At 38.1% G+C, this 15869-nt stretch overlaps 1 protein-coding gene across 1 annotated transcript in view; it reads left to right on the top strand.

Annotated features, from left to right (window-relative positions):
- NSF (N-ethylmaleimide sensitive factor, vesicle fusing ATPase) overlaps nucleotides 1-15869 on the top strand; it is a 142469-nt gene that overhangs the window by 56851 nt on the left and 69749 nt on the right. Inside the window, exon 9 of the mRNA XM_070561754.1 lies at nucleotides 15406-15605. Within this exon, the coding sequence (XP_070417855.1) occupies nucleotides 15406-15605 (200 nt within the window). The remainder of the gene's footprint in view (nucleotides 1-15405; nucleotides 15606-15869) is intronic.

Here is a 15869-nt window from a genome sequence, read left to right on the forward strand (position 1 = left end):
ACTGACCATGTGTGATACTGGATGACATAGAACTCAGCTGTTCAAATTTCAGATTTGTCTTATAAGTAGAAATAACTCCAGGTGGGATACTGTGTCAACATAAGGAGAGAAAGACGATAGTTTATTGCCACAGTCCAAAGGTTGAATCCTTTTCTCCATTTTATCTAAAAATGAATTAAGGGGCTGGCCCAGTGGCGCAGCAGTTAAGTTCACACGTTCTGTTTCTCAGCGGCCCAGGATTCGCCAGTTTGGATCCTGGGTGCGGACATGGCACCGCTTGGCAAAAGCCATGCTGTGTTAGGCGTCCCACGTATAAAGAAGAGGAAGATGGGCATGGATGTTAGCTCAGGGCCAGTCTTCCTCAGCAAAAAGAGGAGGATTGGCAGTAGTTAGCTCAGGGCTAATCTTCCTCAAAAAAAAAAAAAAAAGAATTAAAAAAATAGATTGAATTTGTATTTGAGTAATTCTATTTTTATCAACTCATATAAGAATTTGAAGGGAAAGATCATTTAGAAGGATAGACAGAAACAGAGTGAAAGACATTGTTTAAATGTATTACTTTAGTTATTTAGTTCTTTCTCAAACACTATTTTTGCCTGTCTTGCTATTAGACCCTTTGCTTTCTGCTCTCAATTGCCGCTGTCAAGGTATGAAATTTACTCAAAAGGATTGGCACCCATTTTGCATTATCTAATAGTTCTCTTTATGAGATAAAAGTAGATATAAATACATTAAGGTAGCTGTATATTTGAATCAGAATTAGACCATGTTAGAGTAGGAGACCTTAGAAATTATCTGGTCTAACACTTTTCCAGTTTACTTACATTTATTTAAAACCATACTTACATATAGATATACTTATTAACATTCCAGGGAACACCAATTTGAGAAATGCTGATCTTGTCCATGTCATTCTTATTTTATAAATGAGGACATTGGGGCCCTCTAAGGGCAAGCAATTTATTTAAGCTAAAGTCACGGTAGGTGCTAGAATCCAAGTTGCCTTATTTCCTGTCTGGTGCCCTTTAGGCTTCTTGATTTAGCCACTTGAAATGATTTGCTTTATTACTGAGTTTTTTTATTCCGGATTTCACAACTTGGATGTGAAACCATACGTCTCATTCTCTAGAATAAGCTTCACTATTTTCTGGAGTCTAATCCCTTTTATCCAAGCATGTAATGGTGATTTTTAGATTACCTTTACTATATGTAATATATAGCTGTATCGCCAAATGCTTTCACCATCTCCCATTAGAATTCTTACTGAAATGAATTCTTGAAATGTTCAAAACTTTGTTACATTTATTAAACATTTTTCCCCATGTCACAAATAGTTCTCTCTTCCTAGTTACCTTTATTGTCTAGGTTCTTGGAGTCATGTTTTCTTCCCTTTTTTCTTTGTTTTGCATGCTTTTTTTCTTTCTTTTTTGTTGACTTGATGTTTTTAGAGCTGTTTTAGGCTCACAGCAAAACTGAGGGGAATGTACGGAGATTTCCCGTATAAACCATGTCCCCATACATGCACAGCCTCCCCCATCATCAGCATCCCCTACCAAATTGGTACCTTTGGTGCAATTGATGAACCTACATTGATGTAGCATAATCACCCAAGGTCTATAGTTTACATTAGGGTTCACTCTTGGTGTTGTACATTCTGTGGGTTTGGACAAGTGTACAGTGACATGTATCCATCATTATGGTGTCATTCAGAGTATTTTCACTGCCCTAAAAACCCTCTGTGTCCCCCCCATCCCAAGCAACCACTGATCTTTTTACTGTCTCCATAGTTTTGCCTTTTCCAGAATGTCATATAGTTGGAATCATACAGTATATAGCCTTTTAAGATTGGTTTCTTTCACTTAGTAATATGCATTTAAGGTTCCTCCATGTCTTTTCATGGCTTTGATAGCTCATTTCTTTTTTGGCTGAGTAATATTCCATTGTCTGGATGTACTACAGTTTATTTATCTATTCACCTGAAGGACATCTATTACTGAAGGACATATTGATTGCTTTCCAAGTTTGAGCAATTATGAATAATTATTAATAAAGCTCCTATAAACATCCACATGCAGGTTTTACTGTGGATATAAGTTTTCACTTTCTTTGGGTGAATACCAAGGAGCATGATTGCTACATCATATGGAAAGAATAGGTTTAGTTTTGTAAGAATCTGCCAAACTGGGACCGGCCCTGTGGCTGAGTGGTTAAGTTCATGCACTCCTCTTCGTCAGCCCAGAGTTTTCTCCGGTTCGGATCCTGGGGGCAGACCTAGCACTGCTCATCAAGCCATGCTGAGGCAGAGTCCCACACAGCAGAGCTACAAGACCTGCAACTAGAATATACAACTATGTACTGGAGGGCTTTGGGGAGAAGAAAAAAAAAGAGGAAGATTGGCAACAGATGTTAGCTGAGGGCCACTTTTTAAAAAAAGAAAAATTACGAGTCCTATCATTTAAAAAAAAAAGAATCTGCCAAACTGTCTTGCAGTGTCTGTACCATTTTTCATTCCCACCCACAATGAATGAGAGTTCCTGTGCTCCATATTCTTATCAGCATTTGGTGTTATCGTCTGGATTTTGGCCAGTCTAATAGGTGTGTAGTAGTTATCTCATTGTTGTTTTAATTTGCATTTCTCTGTTGACATATGATGTAGAGTATCTTTTCGTATGTATTTGCCATCTGTATATCTTATTTGGTGAAGTGTCTGTTAAGATCTTTGGCCCCCTTTTTAATTGGGTTGTTTGTTTTCTTATTGTTGAATTTTAAGAGTTCTTTGTATGTTTTGCATAACAGTCCTTTATCAGATGTGTCTTTTGCAAATGTTTTCTCCCAGTCTGTGGCTTGTCCTCTCATTCTCTTGACATTGTCTTTCACAGAGCAGAAATTTTTAATTTTAATGAAGTCCAGTTTATCAACTGTTTCTTTCATGGATCATGCTTTTGGTATTATAGCTAAAAAGCTGTCGCCATTTCCAAGGTCATCTAGATTTTTTCCTAGTTATCTTCTAGGAGTTTAATAGTTTTGCATTTTGCATTTAGGTCTGTGATCCATTTTGCACTAATTTTTGTGAAGGGTGTAAGATCTGTGTCTAGATTAACTTCTTTTGCGTGTGGATGTCTGGTTATTCCAGTACCTTTTGTTGAAAAGACTATCTTTGCTCCATTGTATTGCTTTTGCTCCTTTGTCACAGATCATTTGGCTATATTTATGTGCATGTATTTTTCAAACCCATTATTGAATACTTCTAATATTTTTTTCTGCTTTGTTTTTGGATCTTTTTCACAGCTTCAGTAAATTACACTTGACCTACAGCAATAGCCTGCTTACTATCTTCCTCCTCTTCAGTCTCCTTCCCATCCTGGAATGTTTATTCCAAACCTCACTCTCTTTGCAAAACTACCTGGTTCTGTCAGGGAATATCAAAGGACTTGTGGAATCTCAGCATTGCAGGGGATCATTAAAGTCATTTAGTTCACAGATTGTTGTTTGTTTTACTTTTCTCTCCATTTCTGCTGAATAACTTCTGCCAAGTTCCTTAGGCTAAGCTTGAATTCCTCCTGTGACAGGAAACTGATTTTCTCCGAATGCTGCATTCCAGTTTTTGAACAACGTAGGTTGAAGTTGAGTCTTCCTTACGTTAAGGTGAGAGGTATAAACTTGTAACTTCTACTACAAGCTCTAGTTCTCTCCCAAGACTATACAGAACAAGGATAATCCAGCTTCGCTAGGAAAGCTCTTGAGGTATGTGAAGAAAGCTACTCTGTCCAGAATAAACTCCCCTGAGATTTATCTTTTCTCAGCTAAATCTCCCAGTCTTGTTGGTTCCTCCAGCCAATCCTTTTGTAACTTGATTTTTAGCCCTTTACTATCTTATTCACATTTCTCTGAACTTTAACATTTGTTTATATTCGCCTTAAGTTGTGAAACCCAGAAATCAGTGGAGTACTGCAAGTGTGGTCCCTGTTATAAAATAGACCAGAACTATCCATCCTTTGTTCAAAACATCAGTCTTCTTTTAATGCAGGCTGAAATTGCATTAACGTTTTTGACATCCACATTCTATCCTGACTCATATTGAATTTACTGTTGAGTAAAACCCCCAAGTCATCTCTCACAAAGCCATATTTCCCCCAGTTGTACTCCAGTACAGAAATCTTACATTAATTCTTGATACCTTTTATCTTGTTAGAATAGCTCTTTGCTGTTCTACAGCTACAACTTGTCAAAGAATAAAAAATATATCCTTATCAGCTTACGATTTAATTGAGGCTGTAGAACATATGCACTAAATAAAATAAAAGACTAAGAACTCTTAGAAGGCAACTTAATATAGTGTCAGTTGTAACTATGAATGATGTTTCTCAAGGTGTCTCTGGCTTGCATTAGAATCACTTGAAGGGGCTTGTTAAATATTCAGCTTCCTGAACTCCACTCCAGACTTAATGAATTCGAATTTCTAGGAGCAGTGCCTGGAAATCTGCTTTTTCACAAACTCCTTTAGAGGTTAGCACACATTAAAGTTTGATGACTGCTACAGTAAGTATTGAAGAATAGAACCCAAAGATGTGCTCAGAGCTAGGTGGTATTAACAGAGTTAAATGTGATCAGAGTTAAGTGGCATTAATTAAGGAGGTGATTTCTGAGGAACATGAACTGTTAAAGTGAGTATGAGTTCCAGGGGTAGGAAAAGAAAAAGTAAGTTGTCTGCTAGAGAAGACAAGATATTTGCTAGTCTGAATCAGAGGCCTTATAGAGCAGTGAGTAAAATGAGTTTAAAGCTAAGGGACAGAGGACAAAAGAAGAAAGGAAAAGCTGAAAAAATTCTAAAACCTATAAGGATACATGCTGCCAGATGGCAGCAAGGCAGGACCTGCTGTAGTAGAAGCGTGATCTTTGTCATCAAGAATTCATGAAATACCAGGCCACACCCTAGGAGGGAGTGTCAAAGGGTGGGGGTGTCAGCAAAAATTAGTTTGGAGAGTTGCTACACATACCCCATCTTTAGTTCTAGGCTATCTAGTAAGAAGATCTATATTAAATCTCAGTTGACTAATTTGGATGTGGACCAGTCAGGTGGTAAGATATCTTGCACAGCTGCTTGCTGCTCAGGGAATAGGCCTTTTTCACTTTATAGTAACAGAACTCAAAGTGATCTTGGTATTTTAAAGTTGGTAGGGCAACAGCAAGTCTCTGCTAGACAAAATGATATCCAGGGAATGGATGATCAAAGACCTGACTGCTCAAATAGGGTCAGAAGTTGTATTTTTAGTCTTAAGTATTTCCTTTTCTGAAAGATTTGATAAGTGCACAGCTAAGCAAATACAGATGATAACCTGTTTTAGATGGTGATTGACAGTCTTTGAAACAAACAAACAAAAGCCTGTCCTGTATTATGAGTTGATGGAAGTTATGCTCAAAGTCCTCATTGCATGGCTGGAAAATTCAAAACTGTTTCTGAGAGTAAATAATCATAGCATACTATTAAAATGATAAGTTGAACAGAACTAAGAAAATACTCATGATTCTAGGAGAAATTGGAATTATGCAAACTTTGAAACAAAAGATCAAATAATAATAATCTGTGATTGTTTTTTCTACAAGTGCATGCAGTATTTACAAACAAGCAGTCAAATCTGGTTTGCACAACTGCAGAGAGAAGCTTGCAAGACTTGTGAATATGTCCTGACTTGCCGCTAGTCTGTTGATGGCCTCCCTCTTTGGCAAACATGGCGAATCTGTCTGCATTTGAACTGGAAGCTACTTGGGCTTTCCCTTTAAACATCATTTATCATTCAAAACTCACTTCACTCCTCTCTCTCTCTCTATAGATTATGTTGTCCACAAAATGAATTAAACGCTTCTTGTCCTGATGCTAATTTGACAGATATCACTTCTAATTTATTATCATTCTGCTCTTTCTTGTGTAAAATTAGTGTTTGCTATAATTTTTTTCCCTTTTGGATACCTAAAAGTTGACTGATGATTTTTCCTCAGTGCAGCTTGCCCCTGATACCATCTCAGGAAAACAAAGAAAATACACTTTTTTAAAATAGAAGAGCTTAGCAAATACAAACTTATCTTTTGATAGTGTTTTGAAAGATTGTAAACAGTAAACATTGGTTTATTCATTTTATTACAGAAGTAAGACTACGTATTTTTCAATGAGCTATTTTAAGAAAAAAGATTATAATGAATATATTAGATGTCTTATAAATCTTTTCATGTGTCGTTTTCATCAGAGGAGTTGGATAAGCCTTATTATGGTGGATAAAGTCCTATTCTACTTAGACTTCTAGATCAGAAATCATTTCAAGCTATTTGTAGCACATGCCTTAAAGACTCTTAAAGTTCTCCTCATCAAAATTTGTGGGATTATAATCACTGGATATCAACACCTGGGGCTCAAAAAGTATTCCCAATTTTGTATAATGTGGAAAATTGCTAATTCAGCTGAGAGAGTGGTAGCTAGAAGTAAACTAAAGTGAGAAGGCATGTCATACTAATCTACCTCAAACTAAGAGGTAAAGGATGGGCTGTGGTAACCTAGCATTGCAAATACCCTTTTGGGTGAAGTGCCCAGAAATGGCCCCAGTTCCTCCCTGTAGAACCAAATCATCCCAGGTGAATGCCAGTGGGGCAAGGTGTTTGCTCCGTAAGAAAGGGGAATCTCAGCTTTCTAATATCTGGCAGTTAGGGCCTATAAGAGTGGTTGCAAATGGAGAGATATGGGGAACTTTAGAAATCAAACATACTTATTATAGAACAGTCAGGAAAAGATGATTGGATGTGTGCGTGATAAGCATGGTAGCTTGGTTTTCATGGATGAGCTACATATTGACCCTAAATGAGCTTGGAAAGCTTGAGAAATAGGTATGAATTGACTCTGCCTGAGGCATAAGAGAAGCAGGCAGGATTGACTCTGATAGTAATCCACCTGGAAGAGAGAGTAAAATCTGTATGAACTTGCTGTGGTCCAATTTATTTACTGCTGTGCTCATTTGAGCTTGAGGTTCATCAATGAAATGGATACTATAATTTGCAACATTCAAGTGGCAATAGTTTTAGATAAAGTTTTAAGGGGCCGGATGGTCATAATAGTCTCAGAAAAAATTTCATAAGCAAAATAGTCACTTATTTTCAAACTTTACGATCAACTAACAGTGATCTAATTCTCACATGCCAGTTGGGAGTCAGGTTCCATTTCGTCACTCCTCTACAGCAAGATGATAAAAAATAAGCTAATATTAATTAAAGCCAGTATTTATGGGCTCTTACTATGTGCCAGGAAGTAAGCAAAGTGCTTTATGTGCATTATATTTAATCCTTATAATAACCTTCTGAACTAGTTGCTGTTATTTTTTTCTAGCTACCAAGTAGAAGACCCAGGATTTGAATCCAGGCAGGCTGACTCCAGAGCCCCTATTTTACACAATGTACACAGACCTTGGTTTATTTAACACAAAAGGCCGTCCTTTATTCTGAGATTATGTCCGTCCTACCTTTTGATATTAAAATATATTTTATTATATCAGATCGTGGTGATAGATGATGTCAGGTTTGATTTGTTTTTAAGAAATCTTTACCTTGCAAAATAAAACCAAGCAACTCAATGACAGGACTCCTCCCTAGTTTTTTTAAAGAAGTTCTTTTGCTAGTTTGTGATATCTAAGTCTGAGAACCACCAGTCAGAAAAGTGGGGCTCTTAGTGATTTTTAATGTTCTCTAGAGATTTTTCACTTGATTTATTTCCTAATGCATTTATCCAGTCACTCCTCACCTATCTGGCACCTGACCACAAATCATACTTTCATCCTTTTGACATATATCTGTTGTGAAACATAATTAAAATGGAGCTTCGTGGTTCACATTCTAGGAAATCATTAAAAATACTTTATGACAAGGTGTCTAGAACGAGATACAAACAAGCGTTATATTAAATTCTTTACAGAAGATAGTCTTAAAGAGGGGTTCCAATGTCTCATTCACTTAAATCCTTAGTAAACAATAACACTGTCATTTGCTACGTTTATTTCTTTGGCATTTTATATTATTCATACCTTTAGTAATAGCTATTACTTAATGACGTATTAATAAACATTAATACTTCTCATTGTCACTAACATTTGGAGAAAAAAAATGAGAGAAAAGAATAGCTCTGCTAGAGAAGAATGAACAGATGAAGAAGCTGTCTGGCTTACTTGCTTTTCCTGACTAATCTTCTCTGTGTGTTTTATTTATCTATGTGTCATTGTTGATTTTATTGTCCTCGTTGGTGATTTGTTCAACAGTCTATCTTCACAATTCTCTGACTGCCTCATTTCTATTGAACTTTCCTTCATTCCATCTCAGCCACCCACTCTTTGTTCATACCCAAGTCTTTGCCATTACCAGCAACCACCACTTCTGAGATTTCCATTTTAAGCATCCTGCTCTCTAGCCACCTCCTGCTTGTTCCTTGCTTACTTCTAGCATTCCCCTCACCCCAGCTCCAGCAAGTTTGATCTCATGGGACTTTCTAGTTAATTTACTCTGTCACTTCCCAGCCTTTTTGTCCTCTCTTCTCTCTTTACTGAGCTTAAATTCTATGGTCTATCACATTTATCTTCCTCGCATGCACCCCTGATGGCCTCGCTTCTCATCTTCTACATGTGTCAAAGCCCCAAATGTGTCTCAGCCATCTGCCTCCTCTAACAGTACCCAGGCTGTTAAATATGACTTAAGAAAAACACAAAACCGTGGTGTTTGATCTCACTTTAAATTTAAGAATCAAATCTCCAGTGGGTCTTCAGTATTTCTTGGAATCATTATTTCCTGGTGTTCCTTCTGTGGTTCCCTAGTCTAGTCAATTTACTCTCCTACTCTCTGAGATGACTAGTTCTCCTCTCCATTCTCTTCAGACCTCCAATACCACCTCTTCCCTTCTTCCATTCTCACCAGGAGCTGATAACTTGGAATCTTTATTTCACTAAGAAAATGGAACCAATCAGAAGAGAACTTCCTCATCTTCCTACTACCAAATGTAGCATTTGTTTAATAGGTGAAATAATATGATATCCTGGAACTTCATTTACTCCTATATTCAAATATAATTAGCAACTTAAATTCCAAAACCATATATATAAATCTGTTTTTGGTCATTTTGGATTATGCTTTTCACTACCACCTTCCTTTATGTTACTATAACCAAGAGTTGTTGATATGTTTGTGCCTCATTCAAATAAAATTAGATGTTTTTAAGAAGATGATTAACAGGAGCACCTAATAAAACAAGCAGTTAAGTAATTGAACGCAGGAAATTAAAGAAGAAATGCTTTTGGAACTATGTTTGATTATACTATTAGCCCACAGTAGTTCTTACTTATCTAAGTTATAGAAGAAGGAAAAAGTATGCAGATGATTTAGAAATGAAGATTATAGCCTCAAACTTTATGGAGAATGGAGGGAAAATGTTGAGAACAAGTCATGTGATAGTTTTGACCTCACACTTTGGATGAGAAAATTAGATAATAGAATTGAGCCATAAATATGTTGATTTCAAATTAAATTAACTTAATGCTGTTGTTTATCTCATGTTGCTAAACTTTAATATTCAGTTTCGGGGGGCCAGCCTTGTAGCCTAGTGGTTAAAGTTCCATGCACTCCACTTTGGTGGGTTCACAAGATCATATCCCAGGCACCAACATATACCACTTGTCAGCCATGCTGTGGTGGTGACCCACATACAAAATAGAGGAAGAATGGCACAGATGTTAGCTCAGGGCTAACCTTCCTCAAGCCAAAAAAAAAGAAAGAGGAAGGTTGGCACAGATGTTAGCTCAGGACCAATCTTCTTCAGCAAAAAAAATAGATTCAGTTTTGAAAAAAAGAGACGGTTAAAACCAAAGAAGTCAAGATTCTTATGCCAGCTTTGATGAATTTGTATTTATAGAATTAAGTAAGAATCCACATCTTACCTACCACCGTAAGTTGCTTATGTAATTCCAACAGAGAGGAGAGTTCCTCAGTGACCTAAATTTCGTATGCCAAGTTCACTTACCTAATGGTATCTGCCTGCTCAGGCACATTTCCCCACACATTTTTCCACTTCCCCACATTCTTTCCTAACCTTCACCATGTTTTGCAATATCACCTCCTCATCCCTCATTTTGTAGATGACCTAAGCCCCTACTTTACATAGTAAACAGAACACAGGCATAACCTCAGCTTACTTCCTCTCCTCTTTACTTAACTAGTCTCAGAAAGAGGTGTCCTTCCACTCTGCCTCCCTACATCCCTCCTCTATGTTGCCAGACTTCCTGAAAGTATGATCTTTGTCTGTCTCTGCTTATACTGCTTAACTGCTTTCTCATACCCTAACCCCAATTGGTCTGACCCAATCTGAGACCCTGTGACCCAGATCAGCATGAACTTCCTGATTTTTAAATCTAGTGTTCTCTTTCCAGGCCTCATCCTCTCTCTGTGCAGCATGGGTCCCTGTTGTCACATTCTTCTGCTTAAAACTTTTTGTGGCTTTTCTTGTGCCCAAAGCAGGCATTCAAAAATATTGAACCAGTTGTCCTGATAGCTTTTCTGAGCTTTCAGCCTGTTTTTTTAATGGACATTACTGCTGGAATCTTGAATGCCTTGGGGCTAAAACCAAAGTTATGATTTCCTCTGCTCTCCTCTTGCCATCTTCTTGGTTACCTTCTGAGGTTGTCATCATTTTACCTGTGTGCCCAGGCTGGATAGCTTAAGGTCATCCTTGACTCTTCTCCTTCTCTTATTTTCGTTTGGTCACTAAGCTCTCATGAATCTCTCCCACATCTTCCTTTCTTTTCTTACTACTATTTCCTACACCTATTACCTCTTTCGATTCCTAGTCTCTTGTCTGGATTATTTCAGTAGTTTTTAATTTTGGATTCCATGAATGGACCTCAGAAGATCTAAGAATTCCCTCAAAATTACATGCAGATTTTTGGTACATGTGCATTGTTCTGGGGAGGCACATTTGACTGACTATTCCATGGGAAAGAGAGAGAGAGAATGAGAGAATATGACAATTTACACGAGTCAGTTTCACTGATTTCTCCTTTTTCCATGCCTTCCCTTGCTATTTAGTTCCCTAACCCAGGGCACTGATCTCTGAGTACTGAGGGGGCATGTAAGACATAGAGGAAAAAAAAGTAACAGCAATCAATGCAGTTCAGCAGTCAGACAGTCCAGCCGCCAGAGATCAGAGATTCCCTAACATCAGAGTCGTGCTTTAATGTCCTGGAGAAGCTCAGGAGAAAGCTGGGGCATCAGCAGGGGCACCAGTAGGGAAGTGTCCTCGTGAGGCCTCTGAACCTCCGCTTCCAAAGGACTTGGAGTGATATGAAAGCTTAATTGGTCAATTGCAGAGCCAGCCAGTGAGGCAGTGTCCCCAGAAAAAGATTGAGAACATTCCTCCAACTAGACTACCACCCTCTGCCTCTTTGTTTTCTAGTCCTTCCTCCACTCTACCCCCAGAGTTAGTTTTTAAACACAAATCTTATTGTGCACCTTCCCTCATTAAAAACCTCAGGGGTTTTATGAAACAAATGAAAAACTCCTGGGTGTGGTGTGAAGGCCTTCCATAGTTGAGAATCTGTCAGCCTCATCTCCAGGCACTCCCCTTTCCTTTCCTCCAAGGCTCCAGCCACAACAGGTTGCTACTGGCTGTTTTGAGAGGACAGCTTCTACATCCATACCTCTGTGCCTTTGATCATGCTAGTCTGTCTCTTTAGGTGCCGTTTCCTCTCCCTTGCCCAGCCAGGAGCCTCCTGTCCTTCAAGGCCAAGACTGAATGTCACCTCTTCCCCTGTGTCCATCCCTCATGTGCTGCCATCAACCTGACAGAAGCAGTCTCTCTTGGCTAGGTTCCAAAAACATTTCACACATCTCTCTGATAATGTCATAATATATTGTAGATAACCTATTTTTGTTTCTGTCTTTTCTACTAAACCAGAAATGCCCTGCAGGTAGGGACTGCCTTTTTCATGTTTGTATCCCTAACACCTATTTCGTGCCTAGTCCAAACAGGAGCTTAGTACACTTTTGTTGAATGGAATTACTTATGAAGAGTTTTTATGAGTCATTTAAAATTAGAGACCAATGCTTATTTAATAAGTCAGAATAGGCTATAATAGTAATAACAAAGTCCCGTTTCCACAGCTTATTCAAGTAACTACTTCCTTTGTGGAAGTGGATTTTGAAAATCTTGACATGTCAGTGTATATTTTTGATGTGTTTTCTTGCGATCCTAAAAGAATTATAGTTCTAATGCAAACTAGAGCTTCTGTGACGTTCCCGTTGATGTATATTGAATAGATCTGTCATTTCAGAGATCTGTATTATATGTAACAAGTGCCATGGATATGTATTTATCTCTTTCTTTCAAACTTCATGGTAATATTTTGTGAATTATTTATTTTAGAAGATCTGAGTCAATTTATTCAAAACACATTAAATTGAGCATTTTCCACATACAAAAACAGAGTTACAGAGTTAAGGTTCTAATCTTTATATATCGTGTATTTATATATCATTTCTATATCTAGCATTTATATATCACCAGTTTGTTAAATTTGTGAAGTCCTAGTCATTGTAAGTGTGTTTTTAGGGTATTTAAATTAGTTCGGCTATGAAAGGAAACAGTGTTCAATAAATTAAGAGCTTTAAGTAATTTTTTTAGACAGTCTTCTCTCCCTCATTTTCTTTGGGTTTTGTAGGAAAAGAATCAACAATTTACTTATTCACCCATTTATTGAGTGCATATTATGTGCTAGGCATTATGCTGGGTGTTTGTGATTCAGGATTGATGATACATGTGGCGCCTCCCCTTGAGTGGTTCCCAGTCTAGTAGAGAAGGAAGTATACAAACACGTAATTGCAGTTTAAACCTTGGAGAAGAGGAAGGAAACTCCTCCTTTGAGAACTAGTGCTGAAGTTGAGAGTGAATGTATCTGCAGATAAATTTGTAGATAGAGGAGCAGGGAGCTAAAGGGAGGTCATACCTGATAGTCTTTGTTTTTAAATATGCGAAGTAGGAATCTAGATCGTCTCTAAGAATGAATGGCATGGGGTAGCGCTTGAGAAGAGAAGGTGAAGATCTGGATAATTGCTAAGGAGAATGGGAGAGGAACTAACAAAAACAAGTAAAGGGTGGCATGCAGTATTGAGAAAGCAGTGAGAGTAGCACTGGAATTGGTCAGCATGAAACTGAAGATACCGGTCGGCACAGTGACGGCATTTTCTCTGGCCGTGCTCTGTGGCCAGTGTATAGGTGCAGGAAAGCCGTATTGTGTTCAGGCCTCGTGGGATTGGTATAAGAGAAGTACAAGAAGGCCAAGGATGGGGCCAGCCCAGTGGTGCAGCGGTTAAGTGCGCACGTTCCGCTTTAGCAACCCGGGGTTTGCTGGTTCAGATCCCAGGTGCAGATGTGGCACCGCTTGGCAAGGCATGCTGTGGTAGGCGTCCCACATATAAAGTAGAGGAAGATGGGCAGGGATGTTAGCTCAGGGCCAGTCTTCCTCAGCAAAAAGAGGAGGATTGGCAGCAGATGTTAGCTCAGGTCTGATCTTCCTCAAAAAAAAAAAATGGCCAACGAGTTGAGAGTCCTTGAAAGAAAGTATGGCTTAAATGGAAAGAAGTACAAATAGGAGGAAGTTGTTAAACTTGGAGAAAGTTAAGAAACTGGAGAAGAGGATAAGGCCGGTACTTTGTAGGTGCGCAGCGAGTCTTCATTTTCTCCTTTCTATCTCCCCGTCCTTGTGCTTGTTTCACCACCACCACTACCACTGCCATCTGCCTCTGCTATGGTGCATATGAGTAATTTCAAATCCTGATAGCTATTGACTTGGAAGGGAAGATTAGGAGCCAGTTTCCAAAGTCCTTGTCAGATGTGTCCCAGGGCTTGGACGCTGGCTGTGCTTGATGGTATTGTCCTCTTGGAGAAGCTCAAAGCTTATCCCCTTATCTCCCTACCACTCACTCATGCTCCAAGAGTGGGTTAAGGGCAGGACGTTTTACTGGGCTACCGTTCTTAGGACAGGAATTTACTCTGATGAGAAGGGTTAAGACTCTAAGCCGTCAAGGGTTTACACTTAGTTCCCCTTGTCTCTACAAGCCTAACCATAGGCACGGATCTCATTACTTTTAAGGATTTGAAAGAGAGTCTTCTTGACATCAAGATAGAAGCAGTGATCTTACTGGCAACTCAAAGGTTCTTCCTCTTCAGAATCTAAAATTTCTGTTAGAGTTAGTTGTATCTTGGGATTTCTTTCACATGAGTTATTAAATGTATTGTCATAATTTTTTCTTAAAAGATATAATTTTTAAGGCTTTCATTCCAAATGAGGACAAACTATTTTCCATAAAAAACACACTATTTATATTCCATTTCCAGAAATTTTCTTTTCACCTGTAATTTCAAGTGTAACACTGAAATCTAATAATTCATTATTTCACAGAGTGCTTTTTTGGTGTAGTTTAAAGAAAAAACTCATAAAAGAGTCATGCATCTTAAGTGTGAAACTGCTAGAAACGTGAGAATTCCCAGAGTGAGTAAACAGAAACCACAGGCTATCTTAATCTTAAGAAATGAAGTAAATGCTTGTGTGGAGTTGGCTAAAGAAATCCTGAGGAGTCTAAGTCATCAGTCCTGCTGTTTCGCTGTTGTTAATGATACCTTTAAGGCATTTAGCAATGCTTGCCTAGAAAAGAATTGAATGCTATTCTTTCAAAACCTCATCTTCATCTGGGTGGCTCTGAAGAAAGCATGTGCCTCGCTTGGCATTAGTCACATGAAATAAGACATTCAGCTTCATCCACAAAGTCTGTAACATCCATCTGTATCCTGTGGATTGTTCTATACTCATCTATCTCAGACGTGTCTGCCCTTTCTTCAAATGCTTGTATTGACAGGTAGACCTGTAATTTCTATGACTAAGATATAGTTTCCGTAGCCTGCCGTATCATAACAGGTTTGTGTTGGATTAAATTTGCCTAAAGACAGATCTCTTTTTTTCTCTGACCTTAAAGCAAAGGATAATGAAAAATAAGTAGTAGTTCCTGATTAGGTATTTAGGTCAAAGAGACATTTTCAAAGTTAAAAGTATTTGTTCTAAATGATAGTTTAAATATACTTTTCCAAAGACCTTTAGTTGGCAGCTTTTCCCCCTCAAATATTAGTACTGGTGTAGGAATTTTTTCTGGATTTTCTATTTTAAAAAGAGCTTCTGTTGTTCATTCTTGTTCTATTCATGGCACCTGGATATTAATATGTGTTAATGGCATGATTGTGTTTTTCCTGAAGTGAATATGAAGAAGAAAGAAAACTTTCCTTTAGATGTCATACTTGGATTTTAGTTAGTTGGTGTAAGACTGTTTTCTTTTCCTTTTTAGGTTGCAAACATGTTAAAGGCATCCTGTTATATGGGCCCCCAGGTTGTGGTAAGACTCTGTTGGCTCGACAGATTGGCAAGATGTTGAATGCAAGAGAGCCCAAAGTGGTCAATGGGCCAGAAATCCTTAACAAATATGTGGGAGAATCAGAGGCTAACATTCGTAAACTCTTTGCTGATGCTGAAGAGGAGCAAAGGAGGGTAATGTTAATATAAACATAATTTAGTAAAAGTTTGTCACTTATATGGGGAAGGAAATCCAGAGTTGTGGTGGAAAACTTGTTACTGTGATCTATATTTTGAAAAACTTGCAGGTAAAATTTATTTAGTACCTAGTTTATGTATATCACTGAATCAGGGATTATGGGGCATTTACATGATGTGAGCAGATGTCATTATCCACATGTTCACAATACAAAGAGGGATGATTGTATAAGCTAAAGATTTTGCAAAAACAGATCGTGA

This window comes from Equus przewalskii, chromosome 10 (genome assembly GCF_037783145.1).
Source record: "Equus przewalskii isolate Varuska chromosome 10, EquPr2, whole genome shotgun sequence".
Classification (NCBI taxonomy): Eukaryota; Metazoa; Chordata; class Mammalia; order Perissodactyla; family Equidae; genus Equus; species Equus przewalskii.